This window comes from Manis javanica, chromosome 16 (genome assembly GCF_040802235.1).
Source record: "Manis javanica isolate MJ-LG chromosome 16, MJ_LKY, whole genome shotgun sequence".
Lineage (NCBI taxonomy): Eukaryota > Metazoa > Chordata > Mammalia > Pholidota > Manidae > Manis > Manis javanica.
The window spans coordinates 59,670,806-59,697,459 of record NC_133171.1 but is presented as its reverse complement, the minus strand read 5'-3'; the positions used below and the strand labels follow the sequence as shown (position 1 = coordinate 59,697,459).

General features: G+C 53.2%; 1 protein-coding gene and 1 long non-coding RNA gene across 8 annotated transcripts; one reads left to right on the top strand and one right to left on the bottom strand.

Moving 5' to 3' along the window:
* Positions 1-4,172: 4,172 nt before the first annotated feature.
* On the bottom strand, positions 4,173-10,139 carry LOC108409890 (uncharacterized). 3 transcript variants are annotated; one of them, XR_001856350.3, is made up of 3 exons: positions 6,833-8,167; positions 6,684-6,747; positions 4,173-5,015 (listed from the first exon to the last, which is right to left on the bottom strand). It is a non-coding gene; the product is annotated as an uncharacterized lncRNA (long non-coding RNA). The 3 variants fall into 3 exon arrangements; XR_012126078.1 differs by lacking the exon at positions 4,173-5,015 and adding an exon at positions 10,044-10,139 and having other exon boundaries at positions 6,548-6,747; positions 6,833-7,128; XR_012126077.1 differs by lacking the exon at positions 4,173-5,015 and having other exon boundaries at positions 6,548-6,747.
* Positions 8,770-24,168, top strand: DDR1 (discoidin domain receptor tyrosine kinase 1). Of its 5 annotated transcripts, XM_017680675.3 has the most exons (21): positions 8,770-8,871; positions 10,303-10,463; positions 10,645-10,762; positions 11,396-11,457; positions 13,209-13,338; positions 13,431-13,533; positions 13,741-13,969; positions 15,339-15,486; positions 15,733-15,841; positions 16,311-16,497; positions 16,602-16,848; positions 17,391-17,486; positions 17,604-17,755; positions 18,632-18,797; positions 19,475-19,585; positions 20,676-20,920; positions 21,073-21,200; positions 21,462-21,680; positions 22,145-22,379; positions 22,918-23,067; positions 23,179-24,168. In XM_017680675.3, exons 5-21 carry the CDS (start codon positions 13,251-13,253, stop codon positions 23,317-23,319), a joined length of 2,754 nt encoding a protein of 917 aa, XP_017536164.1. In that variant the 5' UTR covers positions 8,770-8,871; positions 10,303-10,463; positions 10,645-10,762; positions 11,396-11,457; positions 13,209-13,250; the 3' UTR covers positions 23,320-24,168. The 5 variants fall into 5 exon arrangements, with proteins under 5 accessions (XP_017536164.1, XP_017536162.1, XP_017536163.1 ...); XM_017680673.3 differs by lacking the exon at positions 10,645-10,762; XM_017680674.3 differs by lacking the exons at positions 8,770-8,871; positions 10,645-10,762; positions 11,396-11,457 and having other exon boundaries at positions 10,238-10,463.
* The last annotated feature ends 2,486 nt before the right edge of the window (positions 24,169-26,654 follow it).

The window sequence follows — 26,654 nt, the reverse complement described above, 5'->3', positions numbered from 1 at the left end:
AGAGTTTTATGGTTTCATGACTTATATTCAGGTCTTTGATCCATTTTGAGTTTACTTTTGTGTATGGGGTAACCTAGAACCCTTTTAACCCAGAACCTATTTTGGTTTAAGCTTCTGATAATTACAGCTATGGGCATTCTGACTGATAAACACACCCAGTATCACCTTTTACCTTTTCTTTCCTTTGTCTTAGAACCTGTGGTGGTCTCTCTCACACTTCTGGGCTCTGCACATAACATCTTCCTCTGCCTGAATGTTCCCTCCCTGTTTTTCTGCCTGGAAACTCTATTCATCTTTCCTGTCCAGCTCAGGTGTGACCCCCTCTCCAAGGCCTTTGCAGGTCCCCAGGCAGACTCAGGGGAAACCATCCCTGTGCCTCTACTGCCCCGGCCTCCAGTTGCTCTAGTCTCTAAGGGAACAATGCTTCCATTTGTAGCACAGACAAGAACTTCTCCACCTTCTCTTACCAAAATTATTTCTGAGCAAAAATATATTCAAATTTTCTCTTACTGATCTGACTGATGGGCAAGTTCAAGTATCTCATCAGGACCTATAATTTTGGGTGGGTGGGAGGCAAAAATATTTTTAAGACATTCAAAAATTTTAATTAGAAACCGTTTTTATTTGGGGAAGTTTCAAGCATATTTAAAAGGAGAGGCAGTACTATAATAGACTCCACTGTCCCCGTTGTGCATCTGCGGCATACACACTCATGGCCTTTCTTGGTTTATCCACTGGCAGCCGCGTTGGCCCCATTATGCCGAGGCAGCCTCAGGCATTGTGGCATCTTGCCCATTAATATTTACTCTGGTAACTAAGAGTAACAGCCCTCTTTTAAAAAAATACATAGCTACAATATCATTATCTTACCTCAAAATATCAATATTAATTTCTCCATATCATTAAATAACCAGTGAAGGTTAAAGGATTAATTTTTTTCTGACTGTTCTGATTATTTTACACATACACACAAACACACACACACACACACACACACACACAGTGTTTTGGAAAATCAGGATCCAAATAAGATCCACATATTGCAATTGGTTGACATGTCTCAAGTTCCCTTTGAAAATTATTTATATTTTATTTATCCTCATGTTCTGCTCTGCACTATGCTTTGCTAATTTAGCAAGGATTTTTTCCTTCTCAGTATTCCTAATAAGATTAGAGCTTGAATGGCAGGACCCAAACAAGGGGACAGAGAAGGCAGGCTTCAGTGGTCAGTAATGTGTGGGGCTTGGTATGCAAAGCCTCTTTCAAAGACAAAACAGAAAGGAGCTTCAAAAGCTCTGTTTAACATACAAGGGTGGGTTTATTTGTTTGTTTTTGTCTTTTTTAAAAAAATTACAGTGCCTCTAATTATACCTCAATTTCCTCAACTCCTTAATTTTGCCTTTCATGGGGGGCATATGCTCTCTGTCAAAAGCTATCCTAAGAAGACCCTCCAACAGTCACAGTTGGAGTGTAAACTTGTTCAGTTTCTATGGAGGGCAGCTGGCCAAGTCTACCAAGACCACAAATCCCGTTATTCAGGAAATCTGCTTCTACAACTCATCCCTACAAACGCAGTCACTCGTGTGTGCACGGCTCCTGTAAGAGGTAGTTTGCTTCAGCATTGCTGTGCAAAAGGTTGGAAATAATTCAAATGATCATGAATAGAGGTTGGTTTAAAAAATGATAGTTTTCCATAAAGTGGAATGATGTGCAGCTGTGAAAAAAAGATATACAGACTCTTTATACACCGATATGTGGTAAGTGAAAAAAGCAGGGAACTGAATAGTATATGTATCTCTATAGAATGCTTCCTTTTGTTTAAAAAAAGAAGAAAAACATGGTTGTGTGCGTATCTTATAAATTTGCCTGTATATGTATAGAAGGATATGAGAATATAGGTGGAAGGATATAAAGAAAACATTGGCAGCTTTGCCTCTGGGGTGGGTCACGGGTGGCCTGGGAAGCTTGGCTGCAGGTACTTTTAGATCGTTTACAATTTTGAACTGTGGGAAGGTATTACCTATTCAAAATAAATCAAGATGCTCTAAATATAAAATCAAATAGTTAAGCCACTCAGCTGAGGGATTTGGAGGGACCCTGTTCTGGGCTCAGTACTGCAGCGGCCAGCCCCTCCTTGCTCCAGCCATCCACCTCCCCTGCCCCTCCTGCTCTCCCACCCCCGCAGCTCAGCTCCTCTGCTGGCACCCTTCTCCTCCTCATCCTTAAGCATGGCAGCTTCTCAGGGCTCAGAGGGGCCCCTTCTCTTATTCTACACCGGTGATTCTCTCTCATTCTTCCCCTGTGAGACTTCATGGCACGTTGCCATCATGTGTCTGTGTAAGGCTGATGCTCTATTTATTTATTCCATTTTACTCGGCCCCAAATTCTGTTTCTCCCTTCACTGGGCATCCATCCTACTGTGCTCCATGTTGTTCCTTCTCTTTGAATGTGTTTTTGTAAACTGTATGGCTATTTTGAGTATACTTTAAGTATAATTGCTAGTGCTACTGTGAGTTAATGTACTCTTAATTTTTAAAAAGTATCAAAGCAATATATTATAAACCTCATTATATTTCTTAGTTTTTTCTCTCGGTGCTGTATTTTTAAGATCCATCAGTATTGCTTATTGCTGTCTTAGAGACCTGAACCCAACCCTTGCATGATTTACAAGCCCATTCATTCATTCGTCCCATCAGCACTTACTGAGCACTGACTCTGTGCTGGGCCCTGTGCTAAGCCCCAGGGGTTCAGTAGATGAGCAGCAGTGTTGAAGCTGATGGGGCTGAGAGGGAACAGTGCAGGGATCCTGACAGCACATGAAGCTGCAGGGGTTGGCAGGGGCTCTGTAGGTCCCGTTGGGAGTTTTACCTTCATTCTAGGAGAACAAAGGGAATCGCTGGAGTTTCACTTAGGGGAAAACATGACCAGAGGTCCATTTTGAAAAGGTTCTTCTCTCTGTAGTGTGAAAGGTTGATTGGCGAAGCCTCGGGGTGAAGGCCAGTGGGCACTGGATTATGCCCAGCATGATAGCATGTGAATTAGGAGTGCTGATGAAGAAGATGGAAAGACATTGCCAGATTTGAGAAACAGTTAGGGAGTAAAATCCACATGATGTGGTGATGGATTGAATATGCGAATAAAAGACAGAAAGAGGTATTAAATTAAGGAGGGTCTAAGAAACTGGGCTTGTTCAGTCTGATGGTGATGGGCAATTTTTTTATGAGTAGAAACTTCCAGAAGAGGTCCAATTTGGTGGCAAGGAGAAGAGGTGGGTTTTGATGTGCGAACTATTTTTTAAAACTTCAATAATAACAAATTGTAATAATTTGTGTATATTAAGAGAGAGAATAACTGTTTTAAGCTACTAACTTACGGGGTAATTTGTTACACGGCAATAGAAACCAACACAATGGGTTTTCAACAAATTTGAAGGTTCTGTTTGATAAAGACAGACTTAAAATATATGCTATGTGGCATGCACTGTATCTAAGAGTCTTCATGTCACCTCAAAGAAATTGTCAGTCACCCACCAGAGCAGATTAAATTTATGTACAATGACAAAATCTGGAAAGACATTCCAAGCATACCAAGTTGCTGTGGACAAAGAAAACGAACACTAAGGGCAAGTAGGAACCTCATATAGGAAGCTGTATCTGTAATTGCTCCAAATTGCTGCAACTAATTTGCTGTCCAGCTGCTTCTTACACGGGCATCTCCATGGAACCATGGATCAGGTGGAGGAGGAATTTATTTAATGTCAGTCAGTAACGGGGACAGCACAAGGTCCAGGTAACCTCTGGCCTCCATAAATCACAGGGCTCTGTGAAGGTCAAAGGAAATAATGCAGACAACATTTTGGCAGCTCAAATGAGCTATGCAAATACCAGGGATTATGTGCCAGTCAAGAAAGATTAGGTTTTGCTATGGTGACAAAAACTCCAAACTCTTCAGGGCTCACAACATCCAAGGCTTATTTTTTGCTCATGTTGCATGTCCACTGCAGGTTGGCTGGGGCTCTGTTCCTGTCATCTCACACCAGGATCCAGATGGAGTCATGGAGGACCACACACTCGCCATCAAAGCTACTCCCTAGAATTGACATACGTCACTTCTGTTCATATCTCATTGCCTAGAACAGGTCACAAGGCCAAACTTGATATTAAGAGGTGAGAAAGTATAACCCTATTTTTTTTTTTTGCTTGTTCTTTTTCTTACTGATATTCCAAGATTCCTTCTTTTATCATCTCCTTCCTGTCTCAGTAATTTATTTCAGTGCTTCTTTAGAGTAGATCGGCTGACGACAAATTCTTTTAGTTTTCTTTCTTCCAAAAAGGTCTTGTTTTCCCTTCACTGCTGAAGGATAGTTTTCATGAATGTAGGATTCTGGCCTGACAGTTCTTTTCCTTCAGCACTTGGAAAATGTTGTGCCACTTCCTGCTGGCTTCCACAGTTTCTCTCACTTGAATAGTTTTCCCCTACAGGTCATGTGTCATTCCATGCTGCTCTCAAGATTTTCTGTCTTTGGTTTTCAGGAGTTTCATTATGATGTGTCCTGATTTGGATCTCTTTAAATTTATTCTGTTTGTGGTTTTCTCAGTCCCTTGAATCTGTAGCTGTATGTCTTTTGGCACATTTGATCTCTACTTATAACCACATGGGTCCTCTCCATTCTGCTGGGGAACCCATTCAGTGAACTTCTTATTTTGGTTATGGTACTTTTCAGTTCTGAAAAAAAACAGCCCCATAGTGAGGGCTTTTTACTATTGGGCAGGGAGGAAAGTCTGGGATCCTTCCTTAGTCTTCTTGGATACACCCCCAGGGAAGGGAGAAGAGGCGCTCACTCAAGACCAGGCATCCTGTCACAGCCAGGTATCAGAAGAAGTGGAGGGCTCCTCACTCAGCCTTTGCTGACGGGAGTGGGGAATGGAGCTGTATTTATTTTTTCCACGGTGTTTGGCTGGGATAGAGCCATGATTGTCTCAGTTTTCTGTCTTGCTAGGCTGAAATAATTGCATCTTAAAATATAAAATTGGTTAAGCTCATTATAAAAAACTAAAACATGGAGAACAGTACAAAATACAACTTCTTTTCCTCCCCCATCCCTATCACTTCTTTCCCGGGTTTGTAGTGTTGGTACCTGTGTGGCGACCGCCACCTAGTGGCCTTCTTGTTCTTTGCAGGGATCATGAGGTGATCATGAAAGGTGGGGTTTGGAGATGGTGTGGGGCAGGACTCAAGGGGCTCAGGTCTGCCCCACAGAGACTTTTCTGGAACCCTCTCTTGCTGCCTCCCCCTTTTGGATAAGTAAGGCAAAGAAATCTAGAAGTGCTGGCCAGGGGAAGCAACAACTTGCCACAGAATTAAGGCAAGTTACAACCTCTCCGGGGCGGATTCCATTTTTATGAAGAGCCCTGCCCCATCCACCTCAGAAGCCCTGAGGAGACAACCAAATGTGAAAACACCAGCAAAATACCATGCATGGGCACTGCCTTCCTTGAGATCTCACCATCTCCTCATGGCATTCCTGGAAAGGGGCTGCGGGTACAACACCAGGCAGATGGAGAAAGGATAAAGGTGGAATTCACCCTCTGCACCACAGGTCCAACACACTGCTGCCAGAAACTGCTTTTAAAATATCACTAATCTAATCACATCATTTCCCAGCTCAAAACCCCAAGGGTCTTCCTTCTCTCCTTGGGAATAGGCCAAACTGCTAATGAGGTTCCCTCATCTCACGCTGCCTTTCTGGGTTTCTCGCCTGGACAGACTCTGTCTCCCCATCACAGCTGCATTTTCCCTGCTAGTGTTCGGCTCCTTCAGCCAGTGATGGCCTTCCCTCATTTCTGTAAATCTTTGTCTGACTTAAGGCCCCATTCAAGCTCTAACTCTTCCGTGGGGTCTCCTTCAATCTTGCCTCCTGCCCCACTCAAGGGGACCTGGGTTTCCACAGCCTCTGTCAGCTCTGACTATAACCTGAGTCATGCTGTCTTCTGTGATCACACATGCACAAACACACACACGTGCACGCATACACGGAATACACGCACGTGCTAGGCTCCCCCTCCAGACTGTAAATGGCTGGAGGACAGAGAGTACATTGTGTTCCTCAAATTTATTTTTCATAGCCCTTACTGTCAGAGTCCTTCCCTGAACAATCCCTTACTACCTGTAGGAGGGCCTGGGAGACGGAACTCACAGAGACCCGAGTGACACATTAGAAAGTCACACAGAGAGATCATGTCAATGGAGTTAGGATGATTGCTTCCATCAGAAGGGCCTGTGCTCTATAGATGGCATCTCACATTATTATCCTGACAGACTCCCAGGCAAGTATTATCTCCTCTACTAATGACAGAAATGGGATGTTGCAGGACTCAGCCAGAGAAGCTGGAGGTACGGGGCAAAGCCTTGCTTTCTCCCTCCCTATTTGGTACTCTGCTACCTCTCAGGCATCTTTACTGCTTCCCTCCCTGCCCCACGTCCCCAAGCCTCATCAGCCACTTTCAGCTTTGGGGATCACGTTTTCTGAACCGAGAATCCAAGTGCATTGTTTGACAAGGACATTTGTATTTCAGAGGTGACAGCTCAGAGTATATTTGAAATGGGCGCTGTTCTTGAAAACAGAGGGTGCCTTTGGCCTTAGGGACTTCCCGTGGCCACTGGTCCAGTTCCGGGGCTCTCACCATGTAATGCTTCGGGGCAGCCAAGTAGGAACTGGTATTCTGGTGCTCCTCAGAGTGCAAAATTCTGAAAGAAGGAAGTGATTAGTTAGGGACCCAGAAGGCAACTCCAAAGGCACACAGCCAGTCATTTAGAGTCTCTCTTCTCTTACCTTCCGTTTGTCTGTCCCTCTTGCTTGGGCTCTCCCCCTCCGCAGGACCAAGCTTCACTGCCTAAGCCTGCAGCCACAGCTAGCCACTGCTCCCTTCCTCGCGGCCTCCCTTCAGCTCCCTTTGTTTGGGATCTCTTTGTCTGCAGTCTCCCTTTGCTCTGCCCCCTTCCCTCTCTCCCAGCCAGGCTGCTCCCTCCCTCTCTGTGAGGGCTGGAGGCTCGGTGAAGGGGATCAGGCTGGGTTGCCATGGTCACGTCGAAGCCGGCCACAGCTGGCTGGGGCAGCTGCTCCCTGCCCTGGGATGGGCAGACAAAGCCAGGCAGCCTTGGCAGCCCCAGACCCGGAACCCCTAAGGCCTGAGACTGGAGGGACTGGGACCCAGGGGAACCCTGAGCTGGAGGTGAGAGGGTAGAAGCCAGAGCTGAACGGGGAGGGCGGGAGTAGAGACTGGAGCTGCGTCCTTCCTCCTCAGGGAGGGACCAGGTGGCCAGGCTGGGGGTGTAGTGGGAAGAGGGTGCATGGTGGGCAGGAGGAGGGGAAGGAAGAAAAATTGGGGCCCATGGTGCAGCAGATGGGCTGAGGGGTTTGAGTGTCCCCAGAGGGAGGTCTGGGGCCTCTGTGTCCTGCTGCCCAGAAATGGGTTTGATTCAGTTTTGGGCCTTTGTCTGCCCTAGTCTGCTCCGCAGTTTACCCTTCCTTTCTAGCCTTTCACACTTGTCATCGCCCCATGCCATGTCAGCCCCTGTGCCTTAGTATCCCTCCTCTTTCCCCAGCCTCTCAGAGCTCCTGATTTTCCTGCCCTCCAGAGCAACCCCACCTCTAGCTCCTTTCTCCCCAAACTTCTGCCTTCCTGTATTTTGCTGTGTGTGGCTCAGTGTGCCTCCTCCCTTCCTTTCTGTGACCCCGTTCCCCTCAGCCTTGGCCTCAGTTGCTCTCCTGCTTCTGAGTCCCCATCCACTGGGCCCTCCACAGCTGAACTCTGTTCATCCTCCTCGCAGTGCTTTTGTCCTCTCTTCCTCCTCCTTCCACTCCTGGGCCTCAGTTCCCCATTTGTCCTCGGTGGAATCAAGCTCTGATTCACACCCAAGCCCTTGCCCGTCCCCTCACCCTGCCCCCCACCAGTCAGTTCCCACTGTCCCCAGCTGCTGCCCCAGTGGCCTGCCCCAGAGGCAGCTGCATCTCCTGGGAAGGGGACTGCCATTGGTGTGTGGGACCCATCTGCTCCGTCCCCCTCTCACAGGTCCTGCTGGGCTTCCCTGCAGTGGCTGGGTGGTTGGCAGCCCCAGCTACTCTTTCCTACGTGCCTCTCCTCACGTTTTTTCAGCTGTTTCCCTCCTCTCCTTCCTGGGCATCAGGAGGCCATTGGCTAGAAGGGGAGGGAAGCCCTGGATGGGAGGGCATAGATGGGGGAGGGATAGAGGGTCCCCTGGGGGTTCAGGACAAGGGGGCATCTGGAGTTGGGAGTGATGCAGGAGATGTGGGATGGGCTCTGGGAGCCGCGGGAGGGGGGTGGACAAGCACAGTCTCTGGTGCTGTTCTGGGGGCCCCTGGATGGCTGGGATTTCCCTCTCAGGCCCCTGGGAATCTCAGCTCCAAGCCCCGCATTCCAGTCGGCTCCAGCCCCCTTTCTGCTGTCACTTGACTCCACTGGGCCCCAGCCTACATCCCTCCCACTCTTCCAGCTCTGGTCTGGGGTGAGGTGAGCATCACCGATTAGGAATTTCTCCTAGGGGATTCTGTAGTTTCTTCTACTCTCCTCAGTGGACCCCTCCGTCTGGCACTGCTATGCCACCTGGCCAGGGTGTGGAATGTCCCACCGGGGTGTGAGGGGCTGTCATTCCTCTCCAGAGGCAGCTGGCTGCCGCTCAGCTCCGCCTGCCTGCCCAGGGCTTCCCCAGAGCAACAACCCTAGGAGGAGGGGCCGAGAGTCGGCCCAGGTGAGGTTACCTGGGAAACCTTGGCCCCACCCCCAGCCTGGCTCCACCCCTCCAGCCGGCCTCTCAGGGCCTAGATACCCATCAGCGGCTGTCTCCACAGGGGTAGGTGCTCTGGGGACCTTGGGGGTTTGGTTAGGGGGGACAATGGGAAGAGACTATTCCTGTGTGACCATGGGACTGTTAGTAAGTCCCTTGGCAGTTGGGGCACCCTTGGGTTTGTGTGTGGACCCATGGGTTGGAGCTCATGCCCATATGTGCTGTGGCCTCTCCCAAGGGCCAGCCTCTTCCTGGTAGTGTTTTGTGTACTTGTCTGGTTCGTACTTCGTGTTTCTTTCCTGGACTGCTGTCTGGGACTGCACGTAGGGCCTGAGCTGATATCTGCTGTGAGGTGCAGTGGGGCATTACGCACACGGTGACGATGTCCAGGTGCTCCCAGATGTGAGTGTGGAGAGGTGGTGAGCCTGAGGCAGTGCTGAGTGGGTGGAACACCTACCACCACAGCCTCTCTGGCCTGCCCACCTCACCCAGTCTCCTTGCACCCATCTTCGCTGGAACTTGGTCCTATTCCTTTTAGGCTGTGCCTGACTTTCTCTTTGCCTCTGTTCTTCTCTGGCCCACCACTTACCTTGTCCAGGCCTGTCCTTGATGGTGGTCAGAACCTCCTGCCCTGTCAGAGCCAGAGCTGGCTGCCTGAGGAAGGCATGCGCTAAGGAGGACTCCTAGGCCTTTGGCAGCGAGCCCAAGGGAACCAGGGCCTGGGAGTCAGCACCCCAGGGTCCCTGAGAGGGCTGGAGGAACAGAAGGTGAAAGTAGAAAAAGGAAGGGGCTAGGAGAGAGGACTGGCCATCAGATTCCGGGGAAGTCTAGGTTGGGCTGTAGAGACAGGAGGCCAGAGGGTGCCAGAAAGAAGCAGAGGCTGGTGGTGTGCACAGTGGGTCTGAGGGGCGGGATGGGGCAGGTGAGCCCTGCTCCCTCCCGGATTCAAACTCCTGCTGCTGGGCTGGGCACCGGGCCTGTGGGAACCTGCTCCTTCCCTGTGCCCGGGGGCTGCCTCCCTCACCTACCTGTCCAGGAGCTGAGCCCAGTAAGGGGTGTGGGGAGGGGTCATCCCCTCCTGGGGCCCGGCTATGTGGGAGGCCCTGAGCTGGCCTGCCGCCGGCCCCCTGGGGCCTCAGCTCGACGGGTCTCCTTTGTGGGGCACCTGGGGATGGGCTGCGGGGGATGGGCCCGCAGCGCCGAGCGGAGGCAGAGGCGGAGGCCGGCCGCCTGGTTACCTGGGGGAGGCCGGGACGCGCCGGGGAATGCGGGGTGGGCGTGGCGGGGCGGAGAGGAGCGCGGGTCCTGGAGGGCGGTGCCGGGCGTGGGAGCGCGGGGACGCCTGGGCCCGCTAGGGGGAGGGGCGGGCGGCGACCGGGGCGCGCGGCGGGCGGCGGAGGGGAGCGGGCCCGAGGAGGGCGGGAGGGGCCGCCGGGCGAGGGGGAGGCGGCGCCTGGGCGCGAGCCGCCGCAGCTCTGGCTCCTCTCCCCGGAACAGGCCCCCGACAGCTGCTCTCGGGAGCCGCCTCCCGACACCCGAGCCCCGCCGGCGCCTCCCGCTCCCGGCTCCTGGCTCCTCGCCTCCCTGCCAACGCCAAGCCGCCGCGGAGGCCCCGCTCCGGGCCGGACGCCTGGGTCTGCCGGGAAGAGCGATGAGAGGTAGGGAGAGCCGGAGGCCCCCTGCGAGGCGGAGGGCGCGGGTGGCGGCCCGGGACACCGGGGAGGCGCGGCGGCCCAAGGGTGAAGGCCTGGCGGCGGAGGCCGGACTTGGCGGCGGAGGCGGGACGTCCCGGGCTTGGCTGGCCAGCCCCTCTAAGTCTGTCCCTGTCCGCCTCCCCAGGGCTCTGGCTCACTGTCTGAAAGTGGGGGGAACCCCCTGACCTCTGAGAAAGTGTTTTCCAGCATTGAGGAAGGACCCCCTTTACCCAGTATGGAGAAGCCGAACCCCGGGAGGACAGGTGCTCGGATGTGGCTCTACAGAGTCATCATCTTCTCTGGCCCCCTGAAGAAGTGGGCCTGCCCTCCCACCTGGCCGGTCCCTGTGGGGATTTACTGTTAAGCCTGCATCCAGCCTCCCAGTTGAGCAGCCTGCCCCCAGCCCCCAGAGAGGGACTGACATCCTAACATGCCAGTGTTGGCTGCTCACCCATGTTGGATGGTCAGTTGGTTCTGACGAGAGATAATGTCACTTCCCAGTGAGTACCATCCTCAGTGTCCCTCCCTCCCCTCTCCCCAAAGCCTTCACCCTCCAAGTCCTCTGCTGGCTGGTAGGGTTCCTTTCCAGCATCTCCACCCCCAGCCAGAGTCTGGAGCTCACACTCAGATAGGTGTGTCCAGAATTGTGTGGTACAGTGCAGACAGGTGAAAGCTGAGAGTATGGGAAGATAGAGGAATGGCTCTTGTTCTTATTGCCCCACCAGCCACCCAAGTTCCCTTGCGTTCCCACCGCCTTGACTTCCCTCTGGCTTGGTCACAGTGTGTATTAGGGAGTGGACCCCAGTCCTCTTGGGATCCTGTGCCCACCGGCCTGTGTGTGTCTCACACTTTTTTCTGATCTTAGAATAGGTGGGCCTGTCATTTCATGTTCACAGGTGTCTGAAGATGTGTCTGAAGGTGTCCAAGTGATGGGACTGGACTTTTAAAGAACGCTGAGGTGTGCATGAGCGTCCATGTTCCTCCTGGCTGGGAGTCTGTGTATAATGGACTTAGGTGGTTGCCACACAGGACCATCTGTCTCTGAAAGTCTGTGAGATACAGAGGAGTGTGTGTGTGTGTGTGTGTGTGTGTGTGTGTGTGTGTGTGTGTGTGTGTGTGTGCATGAGCATGTACAGGCCATGTCTAGCCCCAGCATCTACAGCGGATGTGAGTTCAAGTGTCTGAGGTGTGTGTGTACAGAGCTGTGTGGGTGATGTTGGGTGTGGGGGAGTGGGAGAGAAGGGAGAAGGGTCTGCAACAGTATCTGGGTGCCTGGCTTGTAATTGGTTGCAGTGGGGTGGGATGGGTGAGGTTGGGGTAGGTCTTCTGGGCCTGTCCACTGTATGTCTGACCCAGTCGAGAGAAATGGGGGTGTCACAGAGAATGAATTGCCTCAGATGTCTGCATTTCTCTGGCTCTGTGCCCTGTGCTTCTGAGGCTGCTTCATTTACCTCTCTCTTTGTGTCTCTCACCCTGTCTCCCTCTGCCTCCTATCCTCTGCCTGGGGCTCCTCTTGCTCAGGTTGGCTCCGATGACTCATCTAGGATATGCATGAAGGTTACTCAGGGGAACAAGGGCCCCGCTGTTCCCGAGGGAGGTGGGGGTGGAGAGCGCACCCAGGAATTCCAGGCCAGTGCCTGGAACTCTGGCTGCCTGCTCTCCTGTGTGGGACTCCTGGACCCTCAAAGGACCAGGCATGATGCGTCTGGTTCTGGCTCTTCTTTGATACCTAGTGCCCCCCGCAACTCTGTCAGCCCCCTCATCTGCTGCTTCAGAGCTATGGGGTCTCAGCTGCGTCTTACATTCCTGCCCTAAAGCATTGTGGGAGCAGCTGGAGAAGGACAAAGGGATGGAGGAGTATCCCCCCACTCCTCCTACCTCCTGGGGTGACCTGGCTTCCCTGTCTTTAGTCCCGCCTATATCACCAAGGCAACTCAGCCTTTTCCTCTGCTCTGGGCTTTTCCTTCAGAGGCAGCTACCTCAGAAATTGGGAACTGTGGGGGCAGGGGTCTGGGTCTTAGGAAAGGAAGGCAGAACAAGGAGAGCTGCAGATGGAATGCTTTGGACCTGATGGCAGGGGTGGAGTAGGGTGTGAGGGGTGGCACCAGGGGTCACCCAGGATTCCAGGGCCTGGAGAACTCAGTGGAGACCTACTGAGAAGAGGACATGACAGGACAGGGAAGGGGTGCCTAGAAAGGGCAGATAAGCTGGGTTCATAAGCCAGTTGAAATGGTTTCAGGTGGGGTAAGCTGCTTGGGCCCCAGTGAAGAAGAGCAGGCTTCTCAAACTTTAATGGGCACAGATCACCTTAGGATTGTGTTCAAATGCAAATTCTGTTTCAGCTGTTCCAGGGTGGGGCCTGAGGTTCTGTAGTTCTCCCAAGCTCCCAGGTGTTGCTGAGGCTGCTGGTCCACGGGCCACACTAACCCTAGCAGGGCTATATAGGACAGTGGGACTGGAAGGGGCTGGGGTCCCTCACTTCTCTTAGAATACCTGGCTCCTAGATGGGGAGGGGATCAGAGTTTAGCCCAGTGTCGGGCACATGGGAAGCATCCTAAAAACATAGCTGATGCATTTGAACAATTACCACTGTTGTCATTTAACTGCTGAGATCCCCAAAGCAGCCCACCTGTCTCTCTGTCTCTTGTTTGTGACCCAGTCTCTCTGATTACCCTCTAACTTAGCCCAGCACCCATTTGTCCCCTGCAGAGATGCTGCCCCCACCTGCTTCGGCCTGAAGCATTGGGAGCTATGGGGCCAGGGGCCCTCTCATCCTGGCTGCTGCTGCTGTTCTTGGTGGCAACTGGAGATGCTGACATGAAGGGACATTTTGACCCTGGTGAGGAGACTGGCTCCTGGCTCCCTGAGGAATGGGGTTTGGGAGATTGAGTGTTGGGGGCATCAACCCTCAGTATGCCTGTGTTCATCCAGCCAAGTGCCGCTATGCCCTGGGCATGCAGGACCGGACCATCCCGGACGGGGATATCTCCGCCTCCAGCTCCTGGTCAGATTCCACCGCTGCTCGCCACAGCAGGTACCTGCTGTACCTCGGGCTGCCCTGGAGGGAGCTCCCAGGGCCTCTACTTGCTCTTCCCATCTCTGCCAAGCCGAGAGGCTTCTGAGGGCCAATGCCAATGAATCCCCCTCAGCCCTTGGGGTGGGGGTGGGCAAGGCTTTAAATACCAGGGACAGAAGCAGACCTAGACTTAGACCTTCCCTATGACCTCCTGTCCCTTCTCAGGCTGGAGAGTAGCGACGGGGATGGGGCATGGTGTCCTGCAGGACCGGTCTTTCCCAAGGAGGAGGAGTACCTGCAGGTGGACCTGCGGCGGCTGCACCTGGTGGCTTTGGTGGGCACTCAGGGGAGGCATGCTGGGGGTCTGGGCAAGGAATTCTCCCCCAGCTACCGGCTGCGTTATTCCCGGGACGGCCACCGCTGGATGGACTGGAGGGACCGCTGGGGTCAGGAGGTGAGGCTGGCAGGGGCAGCACCCAGAGAAGGTTGGCTCTCCTCTCCCCCAGCTGCACTTTAAATGCCACCTGTCCACAGGTGACTCTAATTTATAGCCTCTCTGTCCAAGCCTCTCTCCTGAGTTCCATGTAGTGTTGTAAACCTGACCACCTTCTGGGCCTTTCCATTGAAATGTCTAATGGGCATCTCAAACTTACCATGAACTTCCCAAGCTGAACTTGAGTCCCAGTGCCCCCAAAACCTGCTTCTCCCCCAGCATCCTCCAGCACAGGAAATGGGACCACCATTTGCCCAGTTGCTCAGGCCATAAGCTAAGATGATGCCCCTGATTCCTCAGGTCTCTCACCTCCTGCATCAGCAAGGCTGGTGTGCTCTACCTCCGTGGTGTTTCCTGAGTCTGAACACTTCTCGCCACCTCCCCTCTACCGTCCCAGGTCCCCCCCCCACCCCAACTTAGAGGGATGCCGCAGTCTCCAGACTGTTCTGTTTGCTTCTGTTCTTTCCCGCCTGAAACCAGCTCTCCACCTAGAGGCTACCCTATAGTGTACTTCAGAAAAGTCAGATCAGGTGCGACCCTCCTGTCTCACAGCCCTCCGCTGGCTCTCCACTCTGCTCAAATAAAAGCTGAGCGCCTTCTGGGTGCACAAGCTGAGCCTGCCCTGGCCTTTGCCTGAATCCCTCACTCCTCTGCCTTCTTCTTGTTCCACGTGGGCCACACTGGTTTTCTTGCTGCCCCTGGAACAACTGAGGGCTGGCCCCACAGCTTTAGGACATTTTTGCTTGCTGCCTTCTATGCAGGAAAGCTACTGTGCCAGGTATCACCCCCTCAGAGAGCCTTGTCTGACCAGCCCATGTCCCACTGCTCTGGCCCCACACCCCTGTCTCTTGTTCTTCATGGCTTTTTCTCTCCCTGGATTCTCAGTCATGCAAGGGGAGGGATGGATGTTTCCCTCTGAGAATGTGTCTGGCTGGCACAGAGAGGGTGCTCAGCCAGGACCTGCTAAGTGAACCAAGGGAATGGTTAAGGGAAGAGGGGGAAGCTGAAACCGGGGTGCAGAACTGTGAGGGACTGGCAGCATTTGAGCACAGTGGGGTGAGTGGCTTAGAGACAAATGGAGGAACCGGGCAAGGTGTGGGAGAGCTGACCCTGAGGTTGAGGATAGATAGGCTGAGAGAGGTGGCAGAAGTCTCTGCTGCAGCCCCTCCTTTTGTACATGCATGGCTGTGCCCTGTAGCCCTGTGTGTGTGTTGTCAGCTTTCATGGGTCTTTTTGTGGCCACTGTGGGCTGGGCCAGGGAGCAGCAGATGCCTGGGAAGTTAGATCCTACCTGCCTTTCCCACTTATCCATCCTGTTTCCTGGTCACAGGTGATCTTAGGTAATGAGGACCCTGGGGGAGTGGTGCTGAAGGACCTTGGTCCCCCCATGGTGGCCCGGCTGGTTCGCTTTTATCCCAGGGCTGACCGGGTCATGAGTGTCTGTCTGCGGGTGGAGCTCTATGGCTGCCTCTGGAAGGGTAAGTCATCAGACTCCTGGTAATTTGTTCAGGCCTAGGGGCTGGGGCGAGGGACATCCAGGATCCTCTTTCTCCTGTTAGGAAGTTGTCACTCTGAGTGATGAGGGCATTGGCCAGCATTGCCTGCTCTATGCCAATGGGCCTCTGGAGGGGCTCAAAAAAGGGGCCTGACACCTGTCCCAGCCTGACACAGGGGTGCAGGATGGATGCTTCGTGCCTCTAACACCTCCTCCCACCCTGCCCCAGATGGACTCCTGTCTTACACAGCCCCTGTGGGGCAGACTATGTACTTATCTGAGGCTGTGCACCTCAATGACTCCACCTACGATGGACACACCACACACACCGTTGGCGGGTAAAGAAGTGGGCCCTGTGGGACATGGAGTCTGGGTAGGGAAGGGTAGAGGGGTGAGAGTGGTAGTGGTAAGCAGTCTGGGCAGTGAGGTGGAAGAACTGGGGAGATTAATGGGTGAAATGGGGCCTCAGGGGACAGGACCAAGATTGAAGGGAAACAAGGTAACCACTAGCTCATATGACAGTGTCCATTAGAAAAAGGCACCCCTTTGCTAAGACACATCTGTTGGAAATTGTCACAATAAATACATATGCCATAGGTTGAATGGTGTCCCTTGGAGATGGTGCCTAGGTGCAGCATGTGACTGTTCAGTACCTGTGATGGTCTTGGAGCTGGGGAAGAGAGAGCTGCATGGGGTTGGGGTGTGGAGGGGCTGTGGGCCAGGTTGGGGTTTGGGGTGCAGAGCATGTGGATAGGCCACACTTCATTCTCTCCCAACCTTCTCTTCCTTGGCTCCTGTGCTCTCCAGGCTGCAGTACGGAGGTCTTGGCCAGCTGGCAGATGGCGTGGTAGGGCTGGATGACTTTAGGAAGAGCCAGGAGTTGCGGGTCTGGCCAGGCTATGACTATGTGGGGTGGGGCAACCACAGCTTTCCCAGTGGCTATGTGGAGATGGAATTTGAGTTTGACCAGCTGAGAGCCTTCCAGGTCATGCAGGTAAGTGTGTCTAGCTGTCGGGGGCTCTAAAACCAGAGTGGGTGCACCTGGGGTGCTTACCTGGGCACTCTTCCTGACCCCATGTCCCTCCTCCCTTCCCCCAGGTCCACTGTAACAATATGCACACCCTGGGAGCCCGCCTGCCTGGTGGGGTGGAGTGTCGTTTCAAGCGGGGCCCTGCCATGGCCTGGGAGGGGGAGCCCGTGCGTCATGCTCTGGGGGGCAGCCTGGGGGACCCCAGAGCCCGGGCTGTGTCAGTGCCCCTGGGAGGCTGCCTGGGCCGCTTTCTGCAGTGCCACTTCCTCTTTGCTGGGCCTTGGTTACTCTTCAGTGAAATCTCCTTCATCTCTGGTAAGCCCTTGGCCTATGACCACTCCCCAGCTCCTGGGATTGCCAACCCGAGTACCCAAAAATACCCACTCCAGGCACCATATCTCCCATCACCCATGAGACTTCCCAAGCAGGGGAGCTCCAAATAATCTGAACCCTTTCTTACCCCTGTCCCCCATCTTTCCTTTATGAGACCTTCACTCATGACTGACATTTAGATGGCCAATGTTGGCCATAAAGCATTGAAATACTCTGTGCTAGTTGTGAGCTATCTTCTAAGCTACCTGATACCCAGGATCCCCACCCTGTGCTCTCCCTGGGAGTCTTGCATCTCCCCACAATCCAGCAACTAGATCGTTAACAAACCAGCACAGCCAGGAGCTCCCAGGAGCCTTCAGGACCCTGTTCCCACCACCCATTCTGACTGGTTGGCACACACATTGTTACTCGCCTGCTCCTCCTCTCACTCAATACTAGAATGCCTTAGGTCTCATGCCAGTGTGCCTCCCTTTGGTCTCCCCATCCTAGCTGATTCCCTCCTTTCGTCTCTTCCTTTGTCCCAGATGTTGTGAATGATTCCTCTCTGGCTCTGGGGGGCACCTTCGCACCAGCCCCCTGGTGGCCACCTGGCCCACCTCCCACCAACTTCAGCAGCTTGGGTGAGCATCCCTGGGCCTCCCCCGGATTGTGTGGGTCCTGCGCTGTGGGTCCTTCCTGGGCCCCCCTCTGCTTGGGTGGAAAGCCTCCTGTGGTTCTGACCCTCCTCCCTCTACCAGAGCTTGAGCCTAGGGGCCAGCAGCCTGTGGCCAAGGCTGAGGGGAGCCCAACTGCCATCCTGATTGGCTGCCTGGTGGCCATCATCCTGCTGCTGCTGCTCATCATCGCCCTCATGCTCTGGCGGCTACACTGGCGCAGGCTTCTCAGCAAGGTGGGCAGGGTGGGGCAGGGGCCAGAGGTCTACTGGGGTGGGGCAGCCTGGAGGGGACAGGCATGTGGGTGTGGAGTTTTGAGGCTAGACTGAAGCCCACGTGTGAGTTGGGTCTTCTGCATTAAGTAGGGTCCAGCAGGGGCCACAGAGAGCAGTCTGATTAAAGTAATTAGAGGAGGGCTTCGTCCAGGTACCCCTTACAAAGGTGTGGTGGGGGTCACCAGCATCACAAGGGGCAGTGCAGTTCCCCAGGGCTGGTCACCTCAAAGCCTGGCCCTCAGGATGAGAGGAGGCGGCAGTTACTGGAACGCAGGAGGAAGGAGTCTGTGGAGGGCACCTGGAGAGGGTGGTGGACTGTGGGGCAGGGGTGCAGCTAGCCCGAGCCCCACCTCAGAGATGGGCTGGGAGAATAATCACCCAGCTTCACTTCCCACCTACCCTCCATGCTCCTGCTGGGGCTCCTCTGAGGACAACCCAAACCAAGCCTGTTGATGCAGTCCACCCTGGTCAACCACTTGAGGCAGAAGGCGGCAGGGAAAGGGGGAGAGTAAGCTAGAGGAGCAATCAGAAGGAGGCCAGCACACCCAAGCCCATGTCTTCTGGGAGGGAAACCAGTGGTAGTTCTGTGCATGAAAATTGGTAATTCCATAATTCCCTCCTCAGATTTGGGTTGGAATCCCATTGTGGGACATCAGGGAGCTCATCTACATGCTTGAGTCTCTATTTCTTCACTGGTGAAATGGAGTTGATAGTGGATATAACTATAGAACTGTTGTGAGGACTGAAGGAGAGAGCGTGCATGTGGCATTTAGCAAAGAGCTGGAAATTGTGCACTGAGCAGTAGCTGCAGTTAACATTTCCCATCCCCATGACAAGGCTGAGCGTCGGGTATTAGAAGAGGAGCTGACAGTTCATCTCTCTGTCCCTGGGGACACCATCCTCATCAACAATCGCCCAGGCTCTCGAGAGCCACCCCCTTACCAGGAACCCCGGCCTCGTGGGAATCCACCCCACTCTGCTCCCAGTGTCCCCAATGGCTCTGGTAAGACTTGCCTTGTTCCAGTCCCACCTCCATCCTCTCTCCCTGTTTGTATCGTATCCCTTTTCCTTTCTTTTCCCATTCTCTTTTCCTGTCTTCCCCAGTTTCAACTCATTTTCTTATTTCTGTGTCCTTGATCACCACCCTCTATATCACTCCATTTCCCTACCATATGATCTCCCTCAAGAATTTTCCATGCGTCACCCACAATCCCCAGGGGTCTCACCCTGTCTCTGTGTCCAATACACATCTATCTCTCTTCTCTGTTGTGCTGTCTCATCTTGTCTTCCTGCCTTTCTCCTTTCTCCTAGACTCACCATGTTCATTCCATTCATCCATCGTCCATCCATCCATCCATCCATATATATTCATATATCCATTTGTCTATCCATCACCCATCCAAACACCCATCCAGCCTCCATCTATCTATCCATATACCCATCCATCCCATCTGCCCATCAGTCAGTCCACCCATCCAACCACCTATCCGTCTTAATCTATCCGTCATTCATTATCCATCTAGCTATCCAGCACTCTCCAGATCTTTGTTTTATCCTGACTGTCTCTTAGTGCATTTGCTCCCATCAGCCCTGATCTTACCCTACTATGGGTCTCCCTGTCTGTCTAGCCTTGGGTCTCTCATCCCTTCCCCGTGTCTCCCCCTCTCCTTCTCCCGACAGCGTTGCTGCTCTCCAATCCAGCCTACCGCCTCCTTCTGGCCACTTACGCCCGCCCCCCTCGAGGCCCGGGCCCCCCCACACCCACCTGGGCCAAACCCACCAACACCCAGGGTAAGCCCCTCTGCCCCGGGCTGCGCTAGGCTCCCCTCACCTTTACTGGGACAGGGAGAAGTCCTCACACCTCGCACTCCCGCTCCTCTCCCCTCTGTGGCCTCTTCTGCTCTCCTGAGCTCCGGAGGAGGAGAAAGCTGCTGTGCCCTAGCTTGCCTTCTGCTGCCGCTTGCTCCTAGAAAGGCTTCGCCTTGAGCCGAGGCATAGAAAGTGCACTGGTTCTTAGCTCTGGCCCCTTGTTCTCTTTCGCCCATCTCATCTACTCTCCAGAGCCAGCGAAGAGGCTGCTGGGTGGCCCCAGGTTCCCTTGTAACTCCTCCTTTGTTCTCCCCTCTCTCTAGAGCTGCGAGGAGGAGGGCCCTCCCCCAGGTGCTTGCCCTCCCCTCCTGTGTCCTCTCTGCAGTCCTGGAGGTGAAGGCTCATGCGCCCTTTCTGTCTGCTCCTCCTCCCCTGGTGTTGCCTTCCCATTGTTGCCCCTTCCACCACTAAGGGGGACAGCTCTGCTTCCTCTCCTCTGTCTGTGGCCTCCTTGTTGTGTGGCCGTGAGGAACTGTTCCCCTCTCCTTTCTGTGTGCCCCTGTCTCTGCTTGTCTTGGAGCTTGGTGTGTTGGGTCACGGAGGGTTTGGGTAACCGTAGCAGGGAAGAGCTGAGGCTGAGAGCAGTGGGTAGGACAGCTGAGTGAATGGAGGGGCTGGTGGCGAGTGGGACAAGGGTTTGGAAAATGGGGGTTGACCCGGTTGCCGGGATCATCCTTTATCCCGTGGTCAGTAGAATTCCTCTTCCAGCCAAAACTTAACTCATGGTCTCTTGGTCTGCGCTGGGAACCATAGGGAATAAGACTTTATGACATTCTTTGTTCAACCATTTCCATTGCCTTGAAAGCTCTGGAACAGCTAGCTAACTCTTGTCCCATGCCAATGTTGTCTCTGGTTTGAGGGTAGCAGGTGGAATACCAGGAAGATGGAGGGAAGATCCAGTCTCTCCCCTAGCTGGGGGAAGGGAACCTCTGGGAGGCTGGGGTGTGGAAAGCTGTGGCTCTCGGGTTGCTCCTGATGCCTTGTCCTGTCTTCTTTCCCCTCACCCCTCCAGCCTGCAGTGGGGACTATATGGAGCCTGAGAAGCCGGGTGCCCCGCTTCTGTCCCCACCTCCCCAGAACAGCGTCCCCCATTATGCTGAGGCTGACATTGTCACCCTGCAGGGTGTCACTGGGGGCAACACCTATGCTGTGCCCGCGCTGCCCCCAGGGGTGGCTGGGGATGGACCCCCCAGAGTGGATTTCCCTCGATCACGGCTCTGCTTCAAGGAGAAGCTTGGCGAGGGCCAGTTTGGGGAGGTAAGGAGGACCCCGCTGCCCAGCCATCAGAGTGTCTGAACCCGCCTGTGTCTCTGACATGCCCATGTGTCCCTGTTGGCTAGGCACCTGTCATTGCAACTGTTATCTCAGGTGAATGTGTGACCTCCTAGCAAATGACCTTCTTCCTTCAGGTGCACCTGTGTGAGGTAGAGAGCCCTCAAGATCTGTTTAGTCTTGATTTCCCCCTTACGGTGCACAAGGGGCACCCCCTGCTGGTGGCTGTCAAGATCCTCCGGCCAGATGCCACCAAGAATGCCAGGTGAGGACCAGGGACAGTAGCTGGAAGAAGGGAGGGGAGGCCATGAAAGGTGAGGAGTGACCTAGATGTGAAGGTGGGAGAGACCAATGCGGGGAGTGGATAGGGAAGGACGCTTCCATCTCAGGCTGCTGCATCCCTAGCGAGACCTAGCATCCCTAGCATCCCTAGCGAGACCAGCCATGGGATGCTGGTCTGTCTGAACAGGAGGGAAGGTGTGGGTCTTCCCCTCGCATCCCCACCACTTTCTCCCTGCTTCTCCAGGAATGATTTCCTGAAGGAGGTGAAGATCATGTCGAGGCTAAAGGACCCAAACATCATCCGGCTTCTGGGCGTGTGTGTGCAGGACGACCCCCTCTGCATGATTACTGATTACATGGAGAACGGGGACCTTAACCAGTTCCTCAGTGCCCACCAGCTAGAGGACAAGGCGGCTGAGGGGGCCTCTGCAGATGGGGAGGCTGCCCGGGGGCCCATTATCAGGTGCCTGCTTACCCAGGTTGGCCCTTCCCTGAGAGCTCCCCAAGGGGGTCTTTGCCTCTCTTCTAGCTCCAGACTGAGGGACAGAGGGGAGCATGGGCTGGGGAGGAAGGTAGGGGCTCCAGGGGGCTCATGGGCTGAGGATATGTAGCCATGTTCACCCAGGAACCTGTGGAGCAGAGAGGCCGGAGGATGCTGTAGTGAGGGTGGTGAAGGACGTGGCCCTGCGAGTCTCCCTCTGCCCCTGAGCCACCTTGGGGAGTGTGATAAAAGCTGTAGTCCCCTGGGGTCAGGTGAACCACAGAAGAGTAGGCACCTGCCTCAGCCTCCACAAGGGCGTTCTGTCACTACCTGGGTGTGGGTGTGACCTGCCTTGGGGGTGGGCGCCCTTCCCTGCCCAGGGACTCCGAGGTGGGGGCGCGTCTGGGGCGGCACCCAGTGACCCTGTTGTTGGCTCCCTTACTCAGCTACCCAGTGCTGTTGCATGTGGCGGCCCAGATCGCCTCAGGTATGCGCTATCTGGCCACACTTAACTTTGTACATCGGGACCTGGCCACAAGGAACTGCCTGGTTGGGGAAAGTTTCACCATCAAAATCGCCGACTTTGGCATGAGCCGGAACCTCTACGCAGGGGACTATTACCGCGTGCAGGGCCGGGCGGTGCTGCCCATCCGGTGGATGGCCTGGGAATGCATCCTCATGGTGAGAGGCCCCGAGAGAGGCAGGCAAGCATGGCAGGGGCCACTGACTGATCCGTGGCCTCAGTCGTCACTTGCCTTGCCTGGACTGCAGTTTCCCCATCTACAAAGTGAGGTTTGGGGCCAGTTGTTGACAAGGTTCCCTCTGGCTCTGGGGACTGGAGAAGGCAGGGAGGTATGGTGTGATGGGAACGGGCCCAGCGGCCAACAGTGGGTATGACGGCTGGAGTCAGGGTGGCAGAGAGCAGGAGAGAAGGGGAGAGAAGAGGCTTGATATGATGGCTGAGTTGGGACCAGAACATGGGTAGGTGGAGAGAGTGGGTGGTGGGTGAGGGAGGGTTAGAACAGTGAAAAGTGGGTAGAGCCCGAGGGAAGGAGAAGCAGGCTTACTGGGGAAGGCAGCTAGCTAAGGAACCTGGAGCAGTGAGGGCTGGGAGGGAGTCAGGTGGAGAAGTGCTGGGCAGGTGGGGTTCCCTTGGGGAGGACTGGAGGGCCTACCATGCCTGATGCCTTTCTCTTCTGTTGCCTTATCCACGCACCAGGGGAAGTTCACCACTGCCAGTGACGTGTGGGCCTTTGGGGTGACCCTGTGGGAAGTGTTGATGCTCTGCCGGGCCCAGCCCTTTGGGCAGCTCACCGATGAGCAAGTCATCGAGAATGCAGGGGAGTTCTTCAGGGACCAGGGTCGGCAGGTCAGAGCAGACGGAGGGAAGACAGGGCTGGGTCTGGAGGGACAGAGCCTGTCATTGTGAGGACTAAAGAATGTGTGTTCCCTGCCTTTTGTCCACTCTTCCACAATGTAGGTGTACCTGTCCAGGCCCCCCGCCTGCCCACTGGGCCTGTATGAGCTGATGCTTCAGTGCTGGAGCCGGGAGCCCGAGCAGCGACCACCCTTTTCCCAGCTGCATCGGTTCTTGGCAGAAGATGCATTCAACATGGTGTGAATCAGGACGCCCAGCTGCCCCTCCCTCAGGGAGGATTCGGAGGAAGTCAGCGGCACAAGACAAGAGGAACTAATGGCAACCCCACTCCATTCCTCCTCCCAAGCCCCCTTCACCTCCATGAGAGAGGCAGTGTGGCCACAGGTGGGCTGGGCCTGCCAGGGAGCTGATGCCCTCCCTTCCCTGGACACACACTCATGCTCCCTTCCTGCCCCTCTCCTAGAAGCCCCTGCCACCCACCCAGCTGGCCCTGTGGATGGGATCCTCTGACCTCTTCCAGCCATCCCTTGGGGAGGATGGGGCAAATATAGGGCAGACACTGGACAAGGCCCATTGGAGCACCTGGGCCCCACTGGACAACACTGGTTCCTGGAAAGAAGGCCATGGTCCCCCTCAGCCTCTCTTTCCATCACACACTGGACCCCACTGGCTGAGAATTTGGGGAGTGAGAAGGACAAGAAAGGGAGAAAGATGTTCCCTCCTGCTTACTCGTGGGACTGTTCCAGCTCTGGCTTCTCTCTCCTCCATCTCTGAAACACTGGACCTGGGGTGACCCATGCCCCACCCCCAGCCATCCCTACTTCCCACCTGCCATGGTGTAGCTAGAACTTTAGGCCTGTATGTTTCTGTGGAATAAATATTGGGATTGCGGGGAAAGAGGGAGCAATGGCCTGTCGCCCTGGGGTTGGACATCTCTATTGTAGCTGCCACATGGGTTTTTCTATAATCACTTGGGGTTTGTACATTTTTGAGAGGAGAGACACAGATTTTTACACTAATATATGGATCTAGCTCAATGCAATTTTAATCCCCTGCACTAGGCAGGTAATAATAAAGGTTGAGTTTTCCACAGCTGTGAGTGGGTTTCTGGGGTTTTAAAAAAATCTGCCTCCTGTGCTCCTCACCCCAACCCATTTCCTTCCCTCCTCTTTTTCCCTCCATTTCCTACCATGTATTTTGCCCAGCAGTGTTCTGTTTCTCCATAAGCCAGGTCTTTGCCTTTGGGACCACATGAATGCATGAACAGGAGCTCAGCAGCAGGCCTGGAGGGAGGCGGGTTAGGCCAGGGATCTTAACCTTGTTTTACCCAGGGACTCCTTTGGCAGTCTAGAGAAGTCTACTGACCTCCTCAGAATTATGTTTTAAAACCCATTATTTATGTGTGTGTATATATCATACACATAATGTATGATTACAGAGATCAGTTGAGTTTACCAAAATGTTAAAAAAATTATGATACAGTAAACCTATGTGCTTCTGTTAAATATACTTAGTAACAACACCTAGCAGCAAAGGTAGTAACTTCTAACATTTCCAAGTAGTAATAAGCACGAGGCATATGCTGAGATTTCTATAACTAGTGGGATATGAAAATAGCTGTGGTATGTATTAGTGACAAGCCACAGGTACTGCTAATACTAATACTACTGGGGTATTTGCTTATATTCATACTTGAAGGAAATGATAAATTTTACTTAAAGGTTGATAAAAACAGGTGTAATTTTTTTCTTACCCAGGTTCTAGGACCCCCTCTGAGGGTCTGGGAGTCCCAGGTGGAGAATCCCTGTATTAGGTTGACCAAGTATGCAGGTGATCCAATAGGATAAGCTATTTGGATGGGAGCCAGAACTTAAATTGTCTTAGAGACTTGGAAAGATAAATCATAACCATGAAGAGTATTCAACAGAGTTCAGATTTGTTGGAAAGAAATACTAGTTGCAAGTATTGGGAAAGGCAGACTCATCCTGATGGTATTTCATGTGAAATAGACCCTGGGGTTATGGGTGATGATATTCACAAAATGAACCAACTAGAAAATGAGGATAATAATAAAGATAGTTTAATCTTAGGTTGAATTAATAGGTCCTTGGGATCCGGGTCATAGATCTAGAAGTCCTGCTGAAACCTATGTAAGTCAGATTTCTATAAAATCATGACCCCTAATTTATGACATGCATTGACAGGTCAAGAGTTTAGAGGTCAGAAACCAGAATGGTGAGCAATATAGAACCATGATAGTGAGGCAAGAACTCCCAAATCGCTGAGTTCAGAATTCCCTTTAAGCTCTAGACCTATGCAGCCATGTAGAGTTCCTTTGAACTTCAGTCTCAGCAAGTTCAAGCCTGCTCCTCAATGGCTTCCTGACTCAGCAAGGGGCAGCATCATCCACTTAGCTGCACAAGCCAGAAACCTGAAGATTCTCCTTGACACCCTTCCTCCCCTACTCTTACTCCCCTAGTCCAGTTTATCATGAAGTTCTGTTGATTTTGCTTCCCAAATTACCTTGGCCATCCTGGTACATGCTACCTCCATCCTGCCTGGACCATGGTGCTGGTCTCCCAGGATCTGTTCCTGCTCCTCTCTGGGTTGCTTGCAGCCCTGCAGCCAAAATGATCTTTAAAACACATAAATCTGATTCCACTCCTTTAATGGCTTCCCACTGACCTCAGAAAAAAGAACAAAATCCTGGCCAAGTTTGCCTTCCCCTACTTCCTCTGGCATCCTTCCTCACCCTCTCCCTCATGTACCACTGGCATTTCGGTTCCTCCAACTGGCCAGTCCCTCCTGTTCATAGCCTTTGTTGCGTGCTGTTCCCCTACCTGGTACAGAGTTCCTTGCTGTCCTGCTTATCCTTCAGCAATCTTCCCTGACCTCCACGATTTGGTCAAATCCCCTCTTGATGCTCTCAGAGCACATGACTCTTTTTTGTAATATGATGAGTGTGATTCTACATAGAGAAAAAAATTTCCTGAGCAACTACTGTGTCAGGACCATACCTATTACATATTATATCTTATTTGAAACAACAACCTTTGAAATAGTTAAAATGATTGCCATTTCACAGAGAAAAAAACTGCTTTGTTACATTAAGTGACTTGCCCAAGGAAGCACAGCCAAGTAATGGAAAAGCTGCTGGGAAGCAGCTTGTGGGCTCCTGGCTCTCTGTGCTTTCTCTCCAGGATGCTGCCTGAGAGGAGGAGGTTGTGAGTGCTCCATCATAGGAAGGCTTTTTTTTTTTTTGCCTTCTTTAAATATTTTTTTATTAAGGTATCATTGATACACTATCTTATGAAGGTTTCAATAGAGCAGCATTGTGGTTACTACATTTACCCATATTATTGAGTCCCCACCCCCCCCACTGCAGTCGCTGTCCCTCAGTTTAGTAGAATGCAATCGAGTCACTACTTCTGTGCATCACAGGAAGTGTTAAAGCACAGGTGGATAACCCTATGTCAGGGTGCTCTTTCCACAGTTCAGCTCCTAGGAGCCCAGGTTGCCTGGTTCCAGGAACTCAGCCTATGCTCAGTTCCTGCCATCAGAACCTTGCCCTCATCCAC

Excerpts from the sequence above, each read along its gene's own strand:
- DDR1 (XM_017680673.3), top strand. The coding sequence starts at position 13,251 with ATGGGGCCAGGGGCCCTCTCATCCTGGCTGCTGCTGCTGTTCTTGGTG. Across the intron at positions 16,849-17,390 it reads TGAAATCTCCTTCATCTCTG|ATGTTGTGAATGATTCCTCT; the intron begins GTAAGCCCTTGG and ends CCTTTGTCCCAG. Across the intron at positions 18,798-19,474 it reads CAGTGTCCCCAATGGCTCTG|CGTTGCTGCTCTCCAATCCA; the intron begins GTAAGACTTGCC and ends TTCTCCCGACAG.